The following is a 25,438-nucleotide window of genomic DNA, read 5'->3' on the forward strand; positions in this document are numbered from 1 at the left end:
AATAATGGGCCATGGCAACTTTAATTTATGGAGTAATTTCATAGTTTGGTTCTTTGACAAGCTGCTTTTGGAAGCATATTTTGCTGTTAATAAATGAGAGAGGTGCTTTCACACTGTTTGCAGTTTCAACTAGGGGTCTGTGGTGTATTGGCTTCGCCTGTTCCTGAAAGAACACAGTTTTGCAAAGTTTAGCTCCAACCCTAGTCAAACAGACCTCAAGCAGCTGATCACTGCATTCAGGTTATCTTGTCAAACTACAGCCAGGTGTGTTTGAATAGTTGAAACATGACCCAGCCGGACAGAAGCCCTCCAGGAGCAGGATTGACAGTAACTGCTTCAGTCATACACAAAGACATTAACACTATGATTCTCTCATGGTTTTCGCTTTTTACTCCCAGGGTAAAGCCAGATTTTAACTGAAGGTTATGTTTCCTGACACATTGAATGTAAATTGTGGTGCTAAAGGTATAAAATGACTAGCCTTTGGAAAGTATGTACGACTGTTTATCAGTATACAATATGCTGAAAAGTTAAAAAACAAACAAAATGGAAGTATGTGTGTATGTGTGTACAGTATTACTAAACTTACGGAGACACTGAAGTGGACAATTGGTTGGCAATACACAATGCATGTCTGATGATGGAAATGGCTTACTTTCGTGCTGTAGTGCTTTTTAATCATTGTATACAGTTAGAAATTGTTTTGACTGAGGGGGCTAAACAATAGAGAGTTGTCCCACTTCCGTTCAAACACAAAGCTTCCTGTTAAATGTTTCTGACAGGCGTTTTTCCCACTAATTCATAGTAGTCTAATAATAATATTTCTTTAGATGAAATAAAATTCTATTGAAATTTGCGTTACATTTACATTACAATACAGAAAGTGTTATGTGCTTCACAAGATTGTGGAGCTGTGTTTGTGCGTTTGTGGAGGGCAGGCATATTGCAACATGTAAGGAGGCAGGAATGAGGTTTGGTGAAAGGCGAAATGATACAGTGGACGTCAATAAAGGCTATTTCAGGCCTGATAATCACAGGCTAACTGCAGCATCCTGCTCAGGCCTGTACTTCGCTCTCCACATGCACTGTAATGTTACTGTAATGTTTGTTCTGTGCTCTACAGTGTATATTATCAAATGAAGACAGTATTCAGAAAGTGAAATAAGGAAGACTGTCTGTTTGATCCCAATTGTGTAGGAGCGAGAGCCGCTACGACCTATCCCACTGAAAGAGATCAACAAGGTGCAGGAATGTAAGCAAAGGTCAGTCATACTTACTGTTGTTTTATTTGTGTATTTGGTTTGTATCATTTTGGTCTGAATATGAAAGTGCACTTTATTTTTGTTAACTTACTAGACAATCTTTAAATAAATAAGTAAAAATATAAACTATTAATGTATGTATTATATATAATGTCTTTTATTATTTGCTGCATGACATAAGTAGTCTTGCCGCTTGAGTAGAATTAATGTTAGCACACTGTGCATCATTCACACAAAACAGGCAAAATAGTCCCACACAACTGACGTGCTGTTGCTCTTTTACACTAAAGTTTCCACAGTTCCACGTTTTGTTGAGCCTTAGGGCATTGTACTAAAGGTCAATGTACAAATTCATTATTTTAAATGCAGATGCGCGGGAAGCAGTTGCCGCGCGCATGAAGGGTGATCACCACCCAACAAACCAAATGTGGGACAGATTATCCGTTTTTGTGGGGCCCCATTGAAAGGCAGTGCGAAAATTTTATTAGGGATGTGAATTTTCCGTATAAATATGGATTTCCGAATTTTTTGACCTTGCGTAATTTGCATAAATTCAAGGCGTTTTGATTCAGGAGAACTTCATTTTGGGAGTTATCTTTATGTTTCCTGAGAGTCCACACCGACTAATAGACTTCAAACATGGCTGTTTTGGTACTCAAAAATGTGTGTGCTGTCATGTCATTTTTTATTAAGTGGGGAACTGAAAAGTGTTTTGTAATGTAAACAGAAAATCCAGAGTATGGTTGTTGAGACGTCTATTTGACATGATTTAACATTATCTATATTTACAGACTAAAATAAGCCATTCCGTGATTTGATGGCTTGAAACTTTACAAATGATAACTATACAAATGGCCGATCAAGTCACTGTAATCTAAACGCGTTGAGGTTTCTACTGAAAGCATACATTTAACCGCAACATGGATCGTTTGCAAAACCTGCGGATTAATTCGGAAAATAACGCTGTAAGAATGACGTAGATGCGCCATCTCGTGGCTGTGTATGGAACTCATTTGAGGCCAAAATATTTCTTACTTTTTGTGTTCAATTATTGTTTAAGGAGTTAATGCAACGTCTCAACCAATCATGTGGTGGTACATGGGTGATAAAAGGTTACAAACTGACACCACTTGTTTATGTAAAAAAACCTGATAAACATCTTGAAAATAGCTGATTCACATACATTTTTCAATAACATGTACAAATATATTTGAACTGTAGGAATGAAAAAAAGAATAAGGAAAAAATAATAGATGTTACCTTTGTCAAGGTCCGTCTGGTGCAATGATTTTATTTGATAAAGGGATTTTTAGGTCATTTGACCCATCTCATGCTATAACTCATACCTCTAAGCAATGGTTATGATTAGAGGATGAAGAAAAGAGGATGCTTATTACACATTTCCGTGTCATCATTTTTCCATGAACGTTATACCAACGTGTTATCGTACAGCGAGATTTTGATATTGTTAAATCCCTAATGGACTGGGACCTTAAGTTACGATTGCAGATTGCACTTTCCATCTCTTGCTTTTTGGTGACGTGGGGGGATCAAACAACCGTTTGTTTTATTCTTTGATTAATAGTCAAGCTTGATTATTGAATTATAACAAAGTATTCTTGTTTAAACAGTAGAACATTTTACCCATAATCTCTTTTCTTATCTTGATTCATATTTCAGGGATGTGATGATGAGAGACAATCTATTTGAACTAGTTACTACCTCGAGAACTTTCTATATTCAGGTAAGGATTGTGCGATTCATTTTAGTTTTCATATGCTTTGTGTTCTCCAGTGTGGTATATGTATTTGGTCTGTCCTGATACTGAAGGGGTTTCTCGCTAACGACCACAAAAGAAATCTTTCTGCAGTTTCTTACAATTGTGCAACCTCCTCAAACCACGGATATAAAAGTACAGACACTTACATGTGTCAGAGTCCTCTCCCGTCTTCGGAAAAATAACACTGGCAGAGCGAATGAGTTTGTTAAAATGAACCAGGTGTTGAAATAGTAATATGTGAATACGGTAAACAATTTATGGCATGAATAAATGTTTCATGTGTTTCTCTTTCAGTCTGACAGCCCAGAGGAGATGCACGGTTGGATCAAGGCTATCTCTGGAGCCATAGTGGCCCAGCGTGGCCCCGGACGATCAGCAGCCTCTGTAAGAATTCACTTTCTCTGCATTACTGTTACGTGCCTGATGTTAAAAAGGGATGATGCCGTAACATTTATGTGAGACAAATGTTACCAGGTGTGGTGCAGATCAAAAAGGACACCGAACAGAGGTATTAAAGTTCAAAAGTCTTTACTATAGTCGCGTTGATGAAATACACATAATTACAGAAAAAAATATACATAGAATAAAACAAGAAAAGAGTGCCGCACAAATTAAAGAAAGAAACAAAATAAAACAATCCTTATACTAACCTCTAAACTTGCTAACAAAAGAAATACGAAAATGAAACCGAAGTCTTCAGCGTATACGACGCCCCAAATAAACGAATATAATCTACAAACAAAAGTACACGGGCGGCGTCACACTCTCAAACCTAAACTAACAAAGTATAAACTAACATGATGCACTGACCTGCATCCTCAAAGAACTCCATGGAAATCAATTGTCAAATACTAGATCTATAAATAGATTGAATCACATAACACAACGCATGACTAGGTACGTGAAGATCAAACGAATGGTGTAGACCACAAACAGCTGACCACGTCGGAGCACACGGTACGCTGGCATGGCGCACACACACACAATAAACTCGCGTCCTTAAATACAGCTGGCACGCCAGCCGATTGGCAGGACCTCATGACGTCAGAATGATGATTGGCAGTCGCGTCAACCAATCAACACTAACCTAGAAGTGGAGCCGAAAAGGACACGGAATGACAGGAGAGCGAGAAACAATACAATGTACACAAAACACACACGGAACGTAACAATTACATCGGGTTTCTGCGGAATTATGTTGCCAACCATCCTGTCCATATCCAGACAACCATTTTTCTTTTTATGTGCCACTTTGTTTGTTGTTGGATCAAACTGCCAGTGATTTAAACTTTAAGGGACAGTCCCTGTCCACTTTCATTGTATTACAAAACACATCACACAACAGTTTCCTTTTGTCTTCCACATAAGAAAGAAACTCATGTGGGTTTGGAACAGTGCTTAGTGTTGGGTGTAGAAATCGAAACGGCGAAACTTGAATAAGTCATTTTGAATGATGTAATTGTGGTCTTTAGCAAGATCACAATGCACTGTTGATGAAAAAATATAATGTATAGTATTTATGATTAGAGGATGAAGAAAAGAGGATGCTTATAACACGTTTCCAAGTCATCATTTTTTGAATGGGATATAAGAAGGCTCCAGGAGAGACTTGTCCTTGGTCCTTGGAAACCAATGGTTACACCCCTTTATTCTAGGCACATGTGTGTATTTCATAATGGCTGTATTTCCAGACTTTGACATTTGATGATTAAGCACAGTATTTAAAGGTCCAGTGTGTCATTTTTGGGATGATCTATCGATAGAAATGCAATGTAATATACTTAACTATGCCTTCAGAGGTGTATAAAGAGCTTACTCAGTGAAGCCTTATGTTTTTATTACCTAAGAATGAGCTATTTCTATCTACATACACCGCGGGTACACTTGCATAATTCGCCATGTTCTGTCAGCTGTCATAGTGTTTCAAAAGGAAGGATGGAGTGAGTGGTTGGTTACCAAATGTTTAGTTATTTATTTACACTGTGTAAATAAATACAAGCGCAAATAATTCTACGGATTTATTCTTTGTGATAATGTGGATCTTTCAAGGATATGAAGTGAAATCAATGTGTCTGAGGCATAAATGCTAATAATCGTTTTTATAACACTTACTTTCTACAATCTAACTTGAGTTCACTAACTCACTATTTGTGTCGCCCTTGTCTCCAAAATTAGTAGAGTAGACACAACCTTTGCATGGAAAGTGGCGTACACACTTTACAGCCATGTTTTTGTACATACGCAGCGTTTATAAATGAGACCCCTGGAATAGAAAGAACAGGAGCAGTGATGAAACAAGACTTTAACTCTTCAAAAGTTTCCCATTTCTTCTCATTCCACTGAAAAGCGACTCTCAGAGGCTCGGCTCAACCCGGGATATTGAGTGATTGATGATGGATTAGAGTGGCTTGATGAAGATACCTACATGGCGCCTGCGGCATCCTGATGAACGTCCTCTAACTGTGCGATGAGATGATGGGAATACGCACATGTGCCTTCTGAATCCGTTTTTTGGCCAGATTGTACTGACAGAAATGACGCAGAGATTCAAATGCAGGCATTGACCTGAAGACCGAGAAACAAAGCTGCACGACTGTACGAATGAAATGAATCTAAAAAGGGGAATATATTACAGTAGAATATTCCCTTTTAGTTAGACTTGGCCACTTAGCTGTATCCTCTTTCTGTACATGTCTGTCTCTCTTTTACTGGCGTGTTCGTACCTAATGAATGTGCGCTGTGTTGCAGATGCGTCAGGCCAGACGGCTCTCAAACCCTTGTATACAGAGGTATACAACCTGCAATGGTGAATGTGCCACGTATGTGTTGATATGAAAATCCTTGGCTTCTCCCCATCTGTTTATTTGCACCCCCGTCCCCTGCTTTAAGTTTCGAGATCTTCGAGCTTTAACTAGATCTTAACAAGGTAGAGCTGACTCCACCTTAACAACCCAAAGTAAAACAAGCCCTCCTGTCATGCTAGAGCTGACACCCATCTTCATCTCTAATCCCACAGTCACCGGCTTCACATCTTTAATAAACGTTCACATCATTTTGTCGTAACATCTCATTATTTTCCATTATTTGCACGTTCATTTGGGACTCTTGTCAAATAACAGCATTGTTAGAGGTGAAGTCATTTCTGTGGCGCTAAAGTCACTATTTTAGGAAGTGTTCTTCTTTGTCATTTGTACTGATTTCAGTGACATTATACATTGAAATGCTTTTGTGAGGAAATAAGCTGTCTACAGCAATACAATGGTAAAAAATATGTAATAATATAACGAAATACATAAAGAGAGGGAGGGGAAAAAGTTAACACAGCTAAGGGACGAGGGAAGAAAAAATGGATAAAAATGATTTATATTTATAGCATAACAATTTACTGCAAATGTGGCAAAAATATTGAGAGTATTTACAATAAAACGTACAGTACAGTAGTTAAGGGTGTATAAATGAGTGGTTCGTGTGAGGTATTTACATAAAGAATTGTAAGTGCAGCTGCAGAACAAGTAGATGTACAAAAATGAGATGTGTATTAAGATGTGTGTGCAAAACTATGCAGGTAGTATGAAAGGCAAAAATAACACAGTATTGTCTTACCTAGTATTGCTTGTGTAGTAGCAGTATTTTAAGATTGAAAAATATGTCAAATTAGATCCTGTGAGATAAAAATAGATATTTTGTTTGCTTATACTTCTTATCTGTTAGCTTTGAGAATAGTGTGTGCCTAACATTTACATTTAAACATTTTCTTATGTTGGTTTTTGTCCCTTCACCTTCAGGTCAAATGCACACATTTTAAACAAGTTAAAATCCTGCACAAACTTGATTTTACAGGTCATGAATAGTTCACTGCTGTATAGATATTTGAGATCTTTTGGACTAAGAATGTTCAAACAGTCTTAATAGTGAAAAACATTTCATACACATTTCACTTCATTCTCCACTTTACACTTCACTTCCTGACCTCCAGATACTTAACATGCAATTAACAATCATCCATCACAAATATCCATCTGTGTTTACTGAGTTTACTAAGTATTCCCTGTGTTCAATGACTGAGTTTACCAATTGTTCTCCGTGGTGGGAGTGTTTACTGAGTATGCTTAATGTTTACTGACTGTGTTTAGGATTTTTTCTCTTTTTATTATTTATTCTCTTATTTCTAAGTATTTGGTATACCTACTCTGTTTTTGGTTTACATCATATGTGACCCTGGACGATAAAACCAGTCTTATGGGTCAATTTTTCGAAATTGAGATTTTTACATCATCCGAAAGGTGCATAAATAAGCTTTCTATTGATGTATGAGTTGTTATAATATGACAATATCTGCCGGATATAAATCCTCTGGAATCTGAGGGTGCCAAATAATATTAATATTGAGAAAATCGCCTTTGAAGTTGTTAGTAAGAGCCAACTGTGGCAGGCCATTCAATCACAAAAATAAAGTTTTGATATATTTACGATAGGAAATTTACTAAATATCTTCATGGAACATCATCTTTACTTAATATCCTAATGATTTTTCGCATAAAAGAAAAATAGATCATTTTTACCCATACAATGTATTTTTGGCTTTTACTAAAAATGTTGCCGTGCTACTTAAGACTGGTTTTGTGATCCAGGGTCACAAATACCAAATGTTGCATAATAATGAAAAATGAATAAAAATACACTGTTAAAAATGTATAAATGACACTCTTACTGGCAGCAGGTTACTTCTACAACAGTCCTTTCTGCTTCTCTAATCTGAGTCTGAGAGCCAAGCGATTTTCCACCAGTATCACCTTATGAACCACTTCATTGTTTGTATCATTTCGCCACTAAACTAAGTCGTTTTATGAAAGCAATTAGAGCAATTCATAGCTGTTAATGTATGTGGCGGTGTGGATCTGAACATGTTGTTTGCGACTCACAGAGTGAGAGAGAGTATGCCCCTAGTATGCTTTGTTATTTTATACTCTTTCTCTGTAAAGATAAAGACTCTTTAATGTTCAATGTGAATTTATCTTTGAACAAACTATTGCCGGTAAATTGCATAAATTTAAATCTACAGTAAGTTACTGGCAACCTGCTGCGAGTAAGAGTGTATTAAACAGTGTATCTCTATGCATGCCATGTAAGGCAAATAACACGTGCATTGGGTGATGTGACAGGTCCCTGTTTAAGTGCTTCAAGAACAGACCAATATTTTCTCACTGCTGAAATAACACTTCTTTCATATGCTTATTTCTTTCACTTAAATTAACATCTGTGAAACAGAAAAGAAATTCTGGGTGGTTTTGTTTCTATACAATAACAACGTTCGGTGACCAGAGGATGTCAAACGCCAAAACTGACAAACAAGGACTAGAAATGTCTCATGGGATGTATTTCCTGTCTTTTGAGGCCATATAAAGCTATTGTTTGAGGAACGGCCCAAAACTGTTTATATTTGTTCCTTTCTCAATTCTCATTCATAGTACGAGCTATTGTTTAGTTTCAGAAGACGTACAGATGGTTTCATCGGACGCACGGTGCAAAGTTAACTTCCCTTTCAGAGTCTGGCTAGTGGCTAATAATATAACAGTGTATTTCATATTTAATTAATATTTTAGTGTATAGTAATTGTAGTAAATTAAAGTAAAAATACACAATTGATTCATTGGAAATTAAGTTTGGGCCACAGTACGTTTCTTAATGTTGTTGCCTCTTAAACCGTCTATATAGTTGAGAGTTGGACTGATGTTTTATGCTTGTTTTGGTGCTTGACAGCTGTTGGTCACTATCTTCATTTGCTGTAAAAGAGCAGCTTGGCTCTTCTAATATACTACTGTTAAAAGCAATCCTTCAGCCATGAATCCAAATGTCCCCATGTTTTACTCACCCTCAATGCTACTCACTGAATAATGCAGTCACAGTTATAATATCATGTATTCTTTTACATCCAAGCGGTAGAAGGGGGGGCAAATTTTTAAAGCTCCAAAAAGTGCATCAATCGATCAAAGAGTGGCTCAACACGGCTCCAGGGTCTTACAATGGTCTTCTGAAACGAATCGATGTGTTTGTTAAGGAAAAATATCCATTCTGACAACGCTATTAACGATAATGTCTAAAATTCGATATCCCTCAGCTGCATGCCAATGAGAGGCTTGTTTTTCCGCCTAATGGTGGTGAAGAAAGGAGGTCCTATCGGCTGAAAACGAAAAAACTGTGTTTGTCACAATTACTTATTACATGGCTCGTTGGAATGCTTGATTCTGATTAGCCAGTCGTAATTCCCAGATAACAACCTCTCAAAATGAATAACACACTTTAACCTGGATGCAGCAGGTTTTTTTGACAAATTAAATATAAATATGTCTTTTAATAACATGATGATTGAAAAACAAAAGATTCAACCAAATTGCCAGTTCTTTATATTTGAACGTCGTTTCTTATCTTAAAGCCGAAAGTAAACGGCTTATGCTTGCCGAAGGTCTGCATTCGGTAAAAATGCTAATGAAATATTTCAAATTCACATTTCATGTACAGTTTTTTTTTCATGTGGCACGTAGCCATGTAATAAACGGCTACTTATTACAAAAAAATATTTTATAGACTCTCTGCTTATCGGTAATAGCATTGTCAATGTGGATATTTCTCTTAAACAAACACATCGATTCGTTTCAGAATAACCTTTGTTAAGACCACAGAGCCGTGTCGAGCTGTTCTTTAATTGATGGATGCACTTTTTGGAGCTTCAAAAATTTCCCCCCATTCACTCCCATTCTACTGCTTGGAAGTAAAATGATACGTGGTATTATAACTCCGACTGTATTCTTCTTCATGAAGAAACTCATATTCAGTTAGGATGCCTTGAGGGTGAGTAAAACACGGGGAAATTAAGAATCAAGGGTAAAGTATCGCTTTAGCATCAAAGAAAGTCAAATGACATAATTAGGCTTTTTTGCATGAAATATTGCTTTATAGGGATATTTTCTCCCCAAAGCTCTTTTTAGTCATCTTTTATTGTTCTTATATGTATGCTTGCATCTTTCTTTCCTTGCATGCTTGTTGCTATGTTTGCCTAACGTCAGTCTCTCATTTTTACTTTGCAGAGATTAAAATGTGACACCTGAGACACTAACAATCCAAAAATGGATCCTTCCTCTATTCCGTCTGCTGTATTCCACACTGAGCTTCAAACTCCTCACTTGTTGTAGCTTCCGCTGCCTTTACTGTCTCCTGATGGACACGTCCCCATGACTACTACTTAACTTTCCACTGTAACAACTGCTTGTGCTGCTCTTGAGATTGTGCTCTACGTTCCCCCACCACCGAAGTATATTTCTGTATTCTGACTGATGGTCCACTCTACTTCTGAGCCACAGATCTGACCAGGTGTTGTGCTGTTTATGTAACCTCCACTGCTCTTTCTCTCTCATTACGCCATTTCCACAGGAGCACGTCGAACACCCCTCAATCTTCTACGGTGAACCGAGTCTCCCAGATGGTGCCGCACCACTTCCCATGGAACTCGGTGACCCAGAGGGCCGTTCCTCCTCGGGCCCTCAGCATGGCGTGGGAGGGGCCAGACCTCAGCAGCTTGTTGCCGGGGACGCGATCGCGTTTGTCGCTCCAGGAGTCATCCCAAATGTTCTTCAAGTAAATGCAGATTCTTCTAACCCTTGGCAGCCACGAAGCAGCGAGAAAGAGCCTTCGAATTACTCTTCGGATGAAGATCAGCAGGCTACAATGGTGTAAGAGTACTTGCTTTAGTACGCATACACAAATAGCAAATAATGACGTGTAATTTAACAGGAGGAATGTGAATAGTTTTAGCCGAGTGCATCTGGACAAGGACAGGGAGTGAACTGCACATTAGGTTCATAAACCGGAGAACTTGGACCGTTTGGGAGGACTAAGAATTTAATTTCCATCTAAAACTCAACTGTGTTACCATTTCCCATCTATATTTTTGACTAAGCTATTTGGTAGAGATGTGAAAGTTTGGGCTAATATGATCACTAATAATTATTTTTTGCTATAGTATATACATACATCTATAAGGTTTGTCCGTTGTGAGAAAAATATACCGACCGCATAAAGTTAAATCACTTCAGCAATAAGGAATAAAAGGATAAAAGTGTGACAGGATTGTTTAGTACTTTTGCACCGTGTCAAGACTACACAGCTACAATCGAAAAGTCTGTAAAAGAAAAGATCAAAGCAATCTAAGGTTATTTGTAGGCCTACTCCGAAATGATTCTCAGTTTTTCTGAATTTACTATTTATAGATACGTGTTTTTAGATAGACATTTTTGTTTCATTCGATGAACTACTGATATCAGTTCTCAGAATTCTGAATAAAAGTCTTGTTCTTAATTTCTATTTATTTGCAAAACAAATAGATCAAAAATGTTTTCAAATCTTGAATACTGCAAAAAAAAACATTACTTATGTTTTTACATGTATTTTAAGAACAGAATATTTAATTAAAAAGCATTCATCTTGGCATGCTCTTTCACATTGTTGGGTGACTGTCACTTCTGGATTTGTGAATTCAATTGACACTGGACTGGAATAGACTCTATTCATGCAGAACTGCTGATTAATGGCATATTTGGTGTGATGTCTCAAAAAATGTTTTAAAGGAGCTTCACCTAGAGTACTGATACAGCTGATGAATAAAAACACTACAGATACACAACGCCAATAAATGTACTGTATTCACTTCTGGGTTTAGAGATGGCTTAACAACATCTCATATATTTTAGGTTGGTATTCTACTAAATGTAGTGCTTTTCTTTGGGATACATGATAGACTTTTTGTCGTAATCTACTTGCTTTTGAGCACACAGGGTTAAGGCGAACATATTTTTGTCCGTAACCTTTTCTGATATTGTTTGAATGTATTATAAACAGTGTAAACTGAGTTTTAGAAAAAAACGGTCAAATTAATTTGTTAAAGCAGACCACAACGTCATGCAGATATATGTTTGCTGTATAGAAAATGTATTTGTGTTTTACATGTCATTTCTACCAACACAATGCCTGTCAAATGGTGTGTTCCTGAAAACTCTTTTTGGGAGGAAAACATTTGTTTGGCAGTTCAATGCACATAGAAACGAACTGATAAATAATTGATCATGCCCGGATCGAACAAACCACACAAACAAATAAAAAATAGCCATTTAAAAAATACAATTCTGCTTTTTTATGTGTTAATGTTAACAAATCAAGTGTTATCTAGATTCAGTGACCCTTATGCTCAATATCTCATACTTTTATTATACAGTTATTGTGCTGTGCTATGTTTAGTAACCTGTAATGTATGTGGCCTCACAGAGTAATACATGAAAAATGTATTGTGCTTAACTATAGTTTGGGGGCATTTTTGTCCATATTTCTTTTTAAAGAGTGGTAAGGATTGTGTTAGAGTGTGCAGGCTCTATACTTAGCTTTCTAGAAACAATAGTTTCAATTTATTTGACAGGGTAAACAGGTGTGTAAGTTTACTTAGCTGTGTTTTAGTAAAATGTAACAACACCTTCCTTTTTATGTTTGAGAGTAATTGAAGCTCATGTAAGGGCTTGTCTGCCCAAAACAGTTATCCACAACACTCACCGCACAGCTATAGAAGAGCCTGAATTCTTTATCTATCTTGATGTCTTCCCAGCTTGAGTTTTCCCTCAAGCTACCAGGTTGTATTCGCACCAGCATAAGGATCTCTGAAGGACGCTGCTGAGCGGAGTTGCATATTTGTTGTAGACTACGTACACTAAACAACAGCCAATGCTCCACACAGAGATCTATTCTCATCATCTTCCAGTCTGTCTGGAATGAAACAGAACTGAGACTCATTAAATGCAGAAGAACTGTGGTAACGTCTCCAAGATGCTTCAAACCTACCTGCAAAGCTACAGTACTGCAAAATGTTTTAGACACTTGTTGTATAATGAGGACGCCAAGTCAAAAAGTCAAAAAAAATATTCTATTAACTACATAAAATCAACATTTGGTTTGAGCATCATTTGCATTTAAAGCAGCTTTTGGCCTAGATGCGCTTGCGCATTGTTTTTCAGGTAATGTAGCTTTGCAGGTAGGTTTCTTGAAACATCTTGGAGACCTTGCCACAGTTCTTCTGGATTAAGTCTTTTGCATGGACCAGCTTTGTTTACATCTTCCAAAATGGTCTGTATCACGCTGAAAGACCTTTAAGGTCTTTCAAACTTTTAAGTGTTGGCCAAATTTTGAAGCAGCCATGGAAACACTGACAGAAAGAGGTGATCTATTATATCCATAACACTACTGCACTACTGCTATAACTTATCATTGTATATACCCATCTGTAAATGTAAATAGTAATAGCCATCTGTAGATATATCATTTTTATTTTCCAAAAAAACACAAGAACATCCAACATCCTGAGCATAGGCGAGCCACCTGTATATTATGTTCATTGTACATACCCATCTGTAAACTACTTCCATAATATTGTATATTCCTGCACTTATGCAACCGCTGTATATCCTGCACTTGCTGCCATTGCACTTCTGGTTAGACAAAACTAAATTTTGTTGCCTTGTACTTGTACATGTTATGACAATAAAGTTGAATCGAATCTAAAAATTGCTAATCACTCTGAAGTGCTGGATTAACAATGGAAACTGTTTAAACAACACTGTTAATAATGTTCTGTGAAGATGATTCTCTGCGTTTCAGCTGCTGAGGCGTATGAGACCCTTCTGAGGCCCTTAGACCTTTCTGATAGAGCTTTGAGGATATTCTTTAATGTGCAGCAGAACATGCTGGAAGTAAGAAAGGTGTTTTCAGGTGCCAAAGAGCTCCTTCAAGCTACTGACTGTTGAAAAAGCTTTAAATAAACATCTAACAGAAACATGGACCACAGCAGAGGATTTGAATGCACTATATGAGGTCATTTTCCATCATGAAAATATATCCGCCATTTTGAATTTTTTTGAAAGATATAATTTTTCAAACACCTCCTAGACGGTTTGTCTGATTTGCACAAAATTTGATGTGCGGCATCTAAAGACACAGCTGACAAAGAAAATGTTCAACGATTTTGATTGTCCAATCCGTTCTCATATAGAATGTCAGTGAATAGCATGCCAAAATAGATTTGATGCTGTGTCTTCCCCAAACTTTCTGTTATTGACACTTAGTAGTCAACCAGAATGCCGGAGGCAACACATTAAGAATCAAAACAAGAGTTATTCACATTAAAAGTATTTTAGGTCTTAAGAATAAACCATTGAACTGCTTGATTTGGTTTTTGCAAATAAAAGAGTTCCATAACCACAGTTTGATACGTCCCATCATCAAGGATGAGCGGTTATTTTATTTAAGCCTGTTGTCAGCCACAGAGGTGCTGTACACAACATTTGAAAAGCAAACATCACTGTATACAGCGGTGAACAAACACACTGAAGTTCAAGCTTACATTTTATAATGACATTAAACAGTAAACATTTTGAACACGCAACAGCACTTTTAAAGCCCATGCGAGCACAACCTGTGCTAGCATTATTTATTTAACTACATAAGCAGTATTTGCCGTTCTTCTTTTACTAAAACTGTTAATTAGCGTGTTGAGATGTTATAAGAAGTGGGCAGCTATGACATTAAAGAAATCTCAGAAAATTAAGGATTGTACATTTTCCTATTTACCAAAATGGGAATTTGATTTCTTAAAATTCCAGTTTACATGAATGTTTAAAGGAGGCACTTTGCCTTAACGTTCATGAATGTTACTTCAATCACTAAATCACTATGTTACTAAAATCAATAAAAGGGAAAGAAAATAATAATATAAATATTTGAATTGATTGGCTATAGATACAACACACAACATTTATTTTAAATCACTATTTGTATATATCACAGGATCTACTACAAAAACATCAAACATGATATACTTCCATCTACAATGAAAGTATTAAACAGCTTTCAAATGATTCAATTAACTATTATGATAATTTCAGGATGCACAGCAAATCTTTAATATACAACAACTTTATGGTATATATAGTCATAATATTTTACGTAAGTGCAGTGCATAATTAAGACTTTTTCCACTGACTCACTTTCTCCTCAACATAAACTACCGCACGATTGAACAGCACTATGGGATTGTAGGACCTGCCCGAGCTTTCCTCTTTCTCTTGTGCATGCCTTGTCCAATCCTCTGGGAGCACTTCGCCACTGGAGACTTTACTCATAATCTCTGCCTTGGTCCTGACTTTCATTAAAGACTGGATGCGATCTTGAAAACCAGGCTTGGCTTCTTGTTTCTCAGATTCAATCATCAGGTCTATATAGTCGGGTGTAGAAAGAGGGTTTGGTTTGAGCGCAATTTCTTGCAGTCGCTGCAATGAGTTTTGGGAATTTTCAATGAGTTTGAACACTATAATCTGCACATCCTCGAACTCCTTTTCAAGCTTTTGAAAGATCTGTTCTTTTGACATGACCTCTCCCTTTGCTTCCTTATATCGCTGTTTTAACTCTTTATATGTTCCTTTTTTCATCTCTTTGACATAGTCCCATTTATATGCTTGATTAAAGTGAACATTCCAAATACACTTTCCAGGACAGACCTGACACTTTCCATCTCTCATGGCACAGCACTCTTTTTTGTCCTTGTCATCTGCATAAACACATATATCATGACATGTGTAATTACATATTTGGCAGTTGGTCAGGAATGAGCCTGGTTTGTTTTTGACTTGTTTTGGAACAGTTACTTCTACTTCATATTCAAAGTCCTTGTTCGCATCCATATCGGCTTTGTGCTGCTCCAAAACAGCATTTGTCTTCTTTATTTCATCCAGTTTTGTCAGGCCAGCATTGATCTGGGGCTGGAGACCTTCCACAAGTATTTCTAGCTGTTGCCTTTCTTTTAGGACCTCCTTTGTCAAAGACAAGCTCTTTGTTTTCATCTGCTCAAGAGATTTGAAAAAGTTTCTCAAGCTCGAATTTCCCAACTTCCAGAACATTTGATCAAACTCCCCAAAATCGTCCTCCTCAGCTTCCTCCGGTTTATTATTAGTAATAAACAATGCAGAGTTATTAAACCTGAAGTAAAGTGGCTCTCCAGACTTATCAGTGGAACACGGCACCTGGGAAACTTTGATCGCCTCAAGAACAGGAGGTCTGTTCCCATCTGCAAATGTGACCAGCATAATAATGTTTTCAGCAATATCCTTCCCGAATATGGAAAGAATGGAGTCAAAGATGTATTTCTGTGTGTGCGTCAAACGGGCCAGTGAGGCCTGTACTACAAAACACACGGCATCAATGTGATCAATCCCTCCGGGCTGAGAAAAGAACTCATGAATCTGCTTTGTGATTTTCTGGTCGTGTGAAATTCCTCTGGTATCCCCGAAGCCTGGTGTGTCCACAATGGTCAGACTATATGGGACCTGGAAACCATTCATGTAATTAATTTTATATGCCGTGATGGCCGATGTCTGACTTTCAGCCTGAGATTTCTGCTTCCCTTCATCTATTAATATAAAGCGGAAGTCATCTTCCCATTTCACACCCAGAATGAAGTTGATCATACTGTTGATTAAAGTGGTTTTTCCTGCACCTGTGGCTCCGATCATCATAATGGTCTTGTTATTCTTTGCGTTGTGTTTTCCAAATGTGCATCTTCTGCAGTATCCATCACTGTTCTGCCATGTTTCACCCAGGCGGAGTTTAAAGATGGGTATATTTGCAATTGGTGCATCTTTCATTTTACTGCTCATGTTGTTTTTAATATAACTAGCAACACTTGCTGTGGTCCCATCACTCTTCTCGCTGTGGTCATTCTGGTTTTTGTGTTTGGGATTCATTTTTCCTTTTTGGATTTTTCTGCTCGTGTTTCTTTTGGACCTTGGCATATTCTCAGGGACAACAGACTGATGAATCCCAGTTAACCTTGAAGAAACAAAACATAATTATTCAGAAACCAAAACTAACATTCATACGATAAATATATAATTAACATTATTTGGCCGAATGTGGAAGTATTTAAATACTATATAGTTTTTTTGTCCTCCAAATAAGAACCATGGTTAAATTAATGTGTTTCAGTGTCCAACTATAATATTTTTCAAGTTCAATTCAAATTTGTCGTTTGCTTGTTCATTTTCTGTGGCTTACTCCAGTCTTTATTTATTATTATTTCTTCTAGATTTTGTGTTTAAAACATGGCATAATATTCAAGATATGATCCTGGAAGGGAAATTGTCAAAAATATCTCGAGCGCTACTGTGAATGTGCCTGTTATGCATAAACAGGCCTCTAGATTGCACCAGTATAAATTACAAAGTATAAAGGTAGAGACTTTGCAATAGATATAGAATTAGAAATTTGTATCTCCTCTTTGCTCCGCCTCTCTGAAACATGCAGATTTTTAACAAGCTCATCACCCTGAAAAGCGAGGTGTGCTAATATTGGCCAATTAATCAGTGCGTAGTGACTTGTTGAACACTGCAAGCGTGTGACGGAAATGTAACACCTCTTACCATATTTGGAACATCAGGTTCCAAAACAATTGTACTGACAGGTATGCCCACCTTACTTGTATATACATTTGGGCGGTCTTAAATATCAAATAATCACACTAACTGACGTAGATTTGTGGGGATGTGGTAACACAGGCCATTTCATTTTACCTGTCTAATACATGCATAGGCATCTTACAACACACCAAAACATATTAAAACGTCTTTGTTACGTCTGTAACCTCAGTTCCCTGATGGAGGGAACGAGACATTGTGTCGAACCGACAGATGGGGTTCGCCCTTGAGAACCTATCGCTTCGACTGGTTTTGAAACAGGCCAATAAAATAGGCGAATGAAATTTATCCGGGTCTAAAAGGGAGACGGTGTGCTGCATTCATTCACCTTAAGCTCTGAGGAGCCTGAGAGCCTCTCAAGACTGCTGCAGCGGTCAACACGTGTTTGTGGCAAGAAGGACAAAACGTCTCATTCCCTCAATCCGGGAACTGAGGTTACATCCGTAACCAAGAGGTTCCCTTTCTGTCGGTCTCTCGATTTTGTGTCGAACCGACAGATGGGGTTCCTATTAAAACTGTCGTATTACAGTCTCAGCGAAACGACGGTGACAGATCTGGGTGTGTCAGAGGTGAGCATTCTCGTGAAATTTGTAATCTTCCGGTGGATAAGTGTGCAGAGGCTCCCAGAGCTTTTAGAAAAGGTGGGAAGCATCTACCTTCGGTGCCGCAAGGCCACTGGGTAAGTGCACTCCTCAAATGGGGAACGCACTACAGGGACCACTTCCTACCAACGCGAGGAGTTCTAGTGGAGACACCTGCATGGTCTCAACATCAGGGGAGAGCTCATGGGAAAATTGCGGACTGAGGTAGTTAGCCGCGAGGTGGAGGTCCACCTAGGGAGGTCATGGGTTACCAAGATGGGAACCAAGCATGAGGATACATCGTACGGAACCGCCCGAGTGGGGACTTACATCTTCCGGTAGCACTAGGTCTGGTTAGAGCAATGTGGATAACTCAGAAGGTACCGGCCAAAGGGCAGGGCTGCTCTCCCCAGCCCGCCCGCAGGAGGTGCTTGCTTAGTGATGGATGGAATGCTTGTTCTTCGCCCCGTGGGGGAAAGAAACGAGGCTAGGTAGCACACTGACCCACCTATGGAAGGGGAGAAGGTGCTTTCGCAGGCATACGCCCTACAGGCTGCCGGTCCAACATGTTGCCATGCAAGACGCGGGCTGACACCGGTTCAATGCGGACGTTGTAAAAGGATGAGTGACAATCGCGGTCTCAAGAGTCTCAAGTCTCTCTTTTAGTAAGGACAACACGTTCCCGATTGATCAACTCCGTGGGTCTTCTCCGCGAGAAGAGGCGTCACTTATAGGCATATATCCTGTAGCTTATAGGCTTTCCTGTAGCTCAGTGGTAAGAGCATTGCGTTAACAATGCAAGGTTGTGGGTTCGATCCCAGGAGATTTCAAATACCTACAGTTGTGTTCAAAATTATTCAACCCCCACTGAAATTGATTGTTTTAGTCGGTTTGCCATTGATTATGATCATTCAGTCATCCTGCTTACAGTTAAATCAAAGAGCCACGTGTAGGTCAGACAAATATAACATAACATTTATAATGAAATAACCACAAATGTCTTTTCTGAGCTCACATCATTATCAGTTTTATTCAACCCCCAAGTAACATTCAATCTTAGTACTTAGTACAACATCCTTTTACAGTTATAACAGCTTTTAAACGTGAAGCATAGCTTGACACAAGTGTCTTGCAGCGATCTACGGGTATCCTCGCCCATTCATCATGGGCAAAAGCCTCCAGTTCAGTCACATTCTTAGGCTTGCGCACTGCAACTGCTTTCTTTAAGTCCCACCAGAGGTTCTCAATCGGATTTAAGTCTGGTGACTTCGATGGCCACTTCAAAATGTTCCAGCCTTTAATCTGCAACCATGCTCTAGTGGACTTGGAGGTATGCTTGGGATCATTGTCCTGTTGAAAGGTCCAACGTCTTCCAAGCCTCAGGTTTGTGACAGACTGCATCACATTGTCATCCAATATCTCCTGGTACTGAAGAGAATTCATGGTACCTTGCACACGCTGAAGCTTCCCAGTACCTGTAGAAGCAGAACAGCCCCAAAGCATGATTGACCCCCCGCCATGCTTCACAGTAGTCAAGGTGTTCTTTTCTTCATAGGCCTTGTTCTTCCTCCTCCAAACATAGCGTTGATCCATGGGCCCAAACAGTTCTAATTTTGTTTCATCAGTACACAGAACACTATCCCAAAACTTCTGTGGTTTGTCCACATGACTTTTGGCATACTGCAGTCGACTCTTCTTATTCTTTGGGGACTGCAAGGGGGTGCGTCTGGGAGTTCTGGCATGGAGGCCTTCATTACGCAAGGTGCGCCGTATTGTCTGAGCAGAAACTTCAGTACCCACATCTAACAAATCTTTTCTCAGTTCCTCAGCAGTCACACGGGGACTTTTCTCCACTCTACGCTTCAGGTAGCGCACAGCAGTTGAAGTCAGCATCTTCTTTCTGCCACGACCAGGTAGCGTTTCAACAGTGCCCTTTGCCTTGAATTTGCGAATGATGCTTCTTATGGTGTCTCTTGGTATGTTTAACATCTTTGCAATCTTCTTATAGCCATTGCCCTTCCTGTGAAGAGTAATCACCTGTTCTCTTGTCTTCCTGGACCATTCTCTTGACCTCACCATGTTTGTAACCACACCAGTAAATGTCTAGAAGGAGCTGAGTATCACAGTCATTTTAAAGCTGCCTAATTGGTGCTTATTAGGCTTTATTGCCGCTCCCTGATATCCACAGGTGTTTTCAATACCTGATTGAAAACACTTAATTGAACATTTGTTCTTCAGAGTGGTAGTCTTTAAGGGGTTGAATAATTATGTCAATGAAGAATTCACAAAAGAAACATTTACTACTGTATTACAAAACTAATTGATGTCATTTTAGTTGCATATGGTTCTTTAAGAAGTCCTTGTAGGATTTCATTCTGAATACAATTAAAAATGTACACTAAATTCTGCCAAATGCCTAAATGTAAATGTAAATGTAAATATCCGCCTAGTGGCAGGGGCCCTAGCCTGAGTAATGGTCTCAACCACAGCTGGGGGTAGGCCACTCAGGATCTCCTCGCCCAGTACAGGGGCCAGACATGGAGGTTCCAGAGGTCTGGCCTGGGATGCCACAACGTGCCCTTCCCCTGAGAAAGCAGGTCCTTCGTCAGGGGAATCGGCCAGGGGGGAGTTGTTGTCAGAAGCATTAACTCTGAGAACCAAATCTGGTTGGGCCAGTGTGGCGCAAATAGTAGCACTTGATGTTCCTCTTCCCTGACCTTGCAGATAGTCTGTGTGATGAGGCTCACTGGGGGGAAGGCGTATTTCCGCTTGTCCCGCGGCCAGTTGTGCGCTGGATCATCCGTGCCGAGGGGGGCCTCGGACAGGGAGTACCATAGCGGGCAATGAGTGGTGTCCGGGGACGCAAACAGGTCTACCTGGGCCTGCCCGAACTGCACCCAAATGAGCTGGACTGCACGGGGGTGGAGTCTCCACTCTCCCCCAGGCATCAACTGACGAGAGAGCGCGTCGGCTGTCTGATTCAGGTCGCCTGGGATGCATGTGGCTCTCAGGGAGGGGATCACCTGGTGACTCCACAAGAGGAGTCGTCGGGCAAGTTGTGTTAGCTACCGTGAGCGTATGCCACCCTGTTGATTGATGTACGCTACGGCAGTTGTGCTGTCCGACCGGACCAGCATGTGCTTGTCCTGCACGAGAGGTTGTAGCCTCTTTAGTGCAAGTAGCACAGCTAACAACTCTAGGCAATTGATATGCCAACGCCTACTGGGGCCCGTCCACCGCCCCGACACGGTTGGCCCATTGCACACTCCACCCCAACCCTGCAGGGAGGCGTAGGTCGTCACCACGATGCACCTTGTAACCTGCCCAAGTGGGACCCCTGTCCATAGGAACGAGCGATGACGAGGCAGAATCAAGACATGAAAGTAAGGGTCCTTTAGGTCGATTGCCATGAAACAATCCTGAAATCTGATAGATGCCAGGATATCCTTTCTGTGTGAGCATCCTAAAAGAGAACTTGTGTAGGTGCCTGTTCAGGGTACGCATTTCTAGGTTAGGGCGCATCCATCCACATTTTTTTCGGGACAATGAAGTACAGGCTGTAAAACCTGTTGTACATCTCGGCTAGAGGGATAGGTCCGATCACTCCTTTCGCCAGCAGGGTGGCGACCTCGACCCGTAGTACGGGAGCATCCCTGCCTCTGACAGAGGTTGAGAAGATGCCCTGATACTTGGGCGGAGGTCTGGCGAATTGGATCGAGAAGCTGAGATGGATCGTTTGCCATAGCCAGCGTGACGGTGTGGGAAGCTCGAGCCGAGCTCCCAGGGACCGTGACAGGGGGACTAGGGGTACGATCTGCTTCATCTCACCCGCAGGAGGTGGTTTGATGGCTAGCAGTGCGGATCCTTTGCCGTGTGGAGGCCCCCGGGGAGGAGATTGGTTTTGCTGTTCCTACCTGGCGATGCAGCTCATCGCACCGTTGATTTGAGGGTGGTGAGGACTGCTGAGTTTACTCCACATTGAGTCTCACCTGGATGCAACGTCGGTTTGCCAAATACCATCGCGAGGAGGGTGAGAGCGGCTGTAAGAAGCACACAGGGAGAACGGAAACAATTTTTGCGAGAATGTGGGCACTAGGCTCCCGGAGGCACCTAACTGATGAAGAGATGGGGCAGGAATCGTCCTTGGTCGCCCGCCCAGAGAGGCCATGGCTGGGGTCGAGCCCAAATGATGGTAATCTCCCTGGAGTCTTCCTGTCAGGACCGCTTCGGCTTCCGCGACAGCTGCTTACGGGATGGAGGTTTCCTCTGTGACTTCGCTTTCCGGGGGGACGTCTGGAGGGTGAGCGACAGTGCCGGAGCTGGCCAGGCAGAAGTTGGGGGAGAGGCAGTGGGGTGCACTCCAACCCAATGTTCACGGTGGCCCAGGATAGCATGGCTGACATCTCGACATCCGCTTCCTCCTCGGCTCGTCCTCCCATGGAAGGGAGTTGCAAGGAGTTGTCGGGCTCGGAGGCCAGCCATTGCCCTCAAATGCTGCAATAGACATCTCATCATCGTCACGCACCGTTTCCGGACAAGTGACTGAGGATCCAGACGGCTGGGAGCCGCCTTCTGGGGAATGATCAGACGAGCGTGACGGGGTGTGAGCGGTGCGCGAGCGCTTGGCTGACAGATTGACACTCACAGAAGTCCTCATATCACCCTCGCTGCTCGGAGTGGCGGACGGCATGGCCTTGGCCACTGTCGTCACTGCCCGGGAACCAGAGTCCACAAAATGAGTCCACAATGCTGGCTCAGCGTGTTTGATGCCCAAACAGCTGAGGCAGACATAGTGTCCATCCCCCTACTCGATGAAGGTAACGCACCCACGAGAACAGTGGGACATGCCACGCTGGAGAAATTAACTCTTTTAGAATATTTGTTCAACACCTCTGGAACCACTGAGACGCCCAGAGGAAGTCGCTGAAAGAAGGGACAGTCCGCTGCACCATGTCTTAAGTCCAGTAGCTCTAGAAGATTGTTTGCTTAGCATAAGCGAAGGCTCCGAAGAACAAAAGGTGAATGAATGCAGCACGCCGTCTCCCTTTTATACACGGATATAAGGGGGCGGAGTCCGGCATGCAAATTTATTTTGGCTATTTTATTGCCCTTTTTCAAAACCAGTCGAAGTGATAGGTTCTCAAGGGCGAGCCACATCTGTCGGTTCGACACAACGTCGAGAGCCTGACCGAAAGGGAACCTGTCTTAGCGCCATATGACTCACCATGTGAGATGGTGGTCTAGTGGGTTAAACCACTGAACTGGTAAATCAAAAGGTTGCTGGTTCCATCCCAGCAGCCACCACCAGTGTGTCCTTAAACAAGAAACTTTACTCCATGTTGCTCCAGGGGGATTGTCCCTGTAAAAGCATCTGCCAAATGACTAAATGTAAATGTAAATGTAAATGTTAATACTACAGTATAGGCTATTATGTATGGGAAGAATCCCAGTGGCCATTTTAATTGTCTGTACAATATAATATATACAGTAAGTGGTCATGGCATTCATTGAACTATTGCGTGCGCACACGAAAGTCTTCAGATTTTTTTTGCCAATGTCCCTTCCGGTTCCTTATAATCCAGCAGCAAGCAGCACTCTATTTTTACAGATCGACTGAATATCCATTCGTGTTTTCTGATATAAAAAAATGAGATAATCCAATAATTTGTGATCGTTGTTGTCGTCTTGAGTTTATCAAATGCACACACCACAAAAAGCTATGGATGCCGAAACTTTCTTCACAAACAGCTCATTATTGCTTTAGACTGTAAAAGGTTTGTGAGAACCAGAAGCATCTCATCACGTCTAAGCCCCCCTTGATGCAGGGCTTGTTGACAGATCCAATAAATTGGGTAATATTCTCTACCCAGCAAGTCAGGTTAAAAATTACCCAATGTTATTTTATTCATGTCATTGTATTTATAAATAAAAACACATGCTTTGACTCATACTTAAATTCGGTTTCAAAAATTCCAGAAAATCCTTGGGAAATTTCTTAACAATTGTTTATTTCAACAGTACACAAAAATGCTTTTAATAACAAATGCAATGTAAACTGTCTTATTTTGCACAACTTTGCATACCACTTCGTGTCCAAACCTTGTTTCTTCAGATAAAATCTATTCTTTCACGAGACGATTTAAAATTCCTGCGTCTGTAATGCTTCAAGATGCCTTCAATACGTGAAAATGACTTAAAAACTCCGATTTATTACTGCTGACCACATTACATAACCTTTACATTATATAGCCTAAATATCAGTTTACTTTTTTGATTTTATGAAACCTTGCTACGCAGATGTAATAACCGTTTTATTAAAGCAATAGTATTGCGACCCTAAGAGCCATTTCTCATTCGCATTTGTCAACCGCATCTTCAAGGTTCTCACATTTCAGTAAAAAAGCATTATAAAATTCACATCTAACACATGGCTAAGGACGTATAATCATTTTTTTCCATTGTAGTCATTCTTACCTTGAATTATAACTGCTGCCTTTATAAAATAAAACATGAAATAATAAACCTCGATGACGTATGTGGTCAACAAATGCAACTCCCGAAGGACGCATGCGAATCCTGGCAAGGACTTTGTAAAATTGCTTTGTAAAATTAAGGGCTTTTATATTTTTAAGCTGCTGTAGTAAATAGTGTTTTAAATATAAGTCAAGATAGAATTAAACACAGAAAGGTAACTTACCTGAACTGACGTTTGCTCTTGACACTGAACTTCAGCTGTAGATGCTTAAAGAATGTGCAGTGATATCAAACCGTTGCTCTGCTCAGCGGGAAGAATCACTGATTAAAAGTTTCACTTTCGTTTCCTTGTAAATGTGAATCACTCCATGATTGCTTTGCGTTTATGGAGAAAAGAGAGTGAAAGTCAAATATTTTCAGTTTATGTTCTGTCCCTTGAACATGAGCTATAACTGCTAGTTATTTTGATTTGTAGATGAGCTAATGTTGTTTTATATACTATGGACTAATATGGAGATTAACACAACTAGTGATTTGAATTGGTTAGTTAAATTAGGTCTGTGTTCCAACAGAGCTTTTAGAATTACTCTACACTCTATTTGGATTATGTAGACTAATTTTCTCTCTCATTTGCAGAAAGTGGCATTTGAAACACGTGGAAGTAGAGTTAGAATTGTGTTTTGCATACTGGCATAAAACATAAACCAGAACCACTCGCATTTGTATCCGTTTGTGCCATTCAAAGGTGTATTTAATAAAAAAAAACTCTCTTATATGTATATC

At 40.1% G+C, this 25,438-nt stretch overlaps 2 protein-coding genes across 7 annotated transcripts in view; one reads left to right on the plus strand and one right to left on the minus strand.

The window, feature by feature from the left end:
• plekha1b (pleckstrin homology domain containing, family A (phosphoinositide binding specific) member 1b) overlaps positions 1-13,569 on the plus strand; it is a 28,821-nt gene extending 15,252 nt beyond the window's left edge. Inside the window, exons 9-13 of one of the 5 annotated variants that reach the window (XM_056770893.1) lie at positions 1,198-1,262; positions 2,943-3,006; positions 3,337-3,426; positions 5,791-5,861; positions 10,471-13,569. In XM_056770893.1, the coding sequence (XP_056626871.1) occupies positions 1,198-1,262; positions 2,943-3,006; positions 3,337-3,426; positions 5,791-5,861; positions 10,471-10,678 (498 nt within the window). In that variant the 3' untranslated portion in view covers positions 10,679-13,569. Of the gene's footprint in view, positions 1-1,197; positions 1,263-2,942; positions 3,007-3,336; positions 3,427-5,790; positions 5,862-10,127 lie in introns of all 5 variants that reach the window. The other 4 variants (XM_056770894.1, XM_056770895.1, XM_056770891.1 and 1 more) reach the window with 4 other exon arrangements.
• Positions 13,570-14,371: 802 nt separating this feature from the next.
• LOC130439107 (uncharacterized) lies at positions 14,372-24,953 on the minus strand. 2 transcript variants are annotated; one of them, XM_056771536.1, is made up of 3 exons: positions 24,879-24,949; positions 23,406-23,563; positions 14,372-16,956 (listed from the first exon to the last, which is right to left on the minus strand). In XM_056771536.1, exon 3 carries the CDS (start codon positions 16,917-16,919, stop codon positions 15,096-15,098), a length of 1,824 nt encoding a protein of 607 aa, XP_056627514.1. In that variant the 5' UTR covers positions 16,920-16,956; positions 23,406-23,563; positions 24,879-24,949; the 3' UTR covers positions 14,372-15,095. The 2 variants fall into 2 exon arrangements, with proteins under 2 accessions (XP_056627514.1, XP_056627513.1); XM_056771535.1 differs by lacking the exon at positions 23,406-23,563 and having other exon boundaries at positions 24,879-24,953.
• Positions 24,954-25,438: the final 485 nt, after the last annotated feature.

Source organism: Triplophysa dalaica, chromosome 17 (assembly GCF_015846415.1).
Source record: "Triplophysa dalaica isolate WHDGS20190420 chromosome 17, ASM1584641v1, whole genome shotgun sequence".
In the NCBI taxonomy this organism is placed as follows: domain Eukaryota; kingdom Metazoa; phylum Chordata; class Actinopteri; order Cypriniformes; family Nemacheilidae; genus Triplophysa; species Triplophysa dalaica.

Excerpts from the sequence above, each read along its gene's own strand:
- LOC130439107 (XM_056771535.1), bottom strand. The coding sequence starts at position 16,919 with ATGCCAAGGTCCAAAAGAAACACGAGCAGAAAAATCCAAAAAGGAAAA.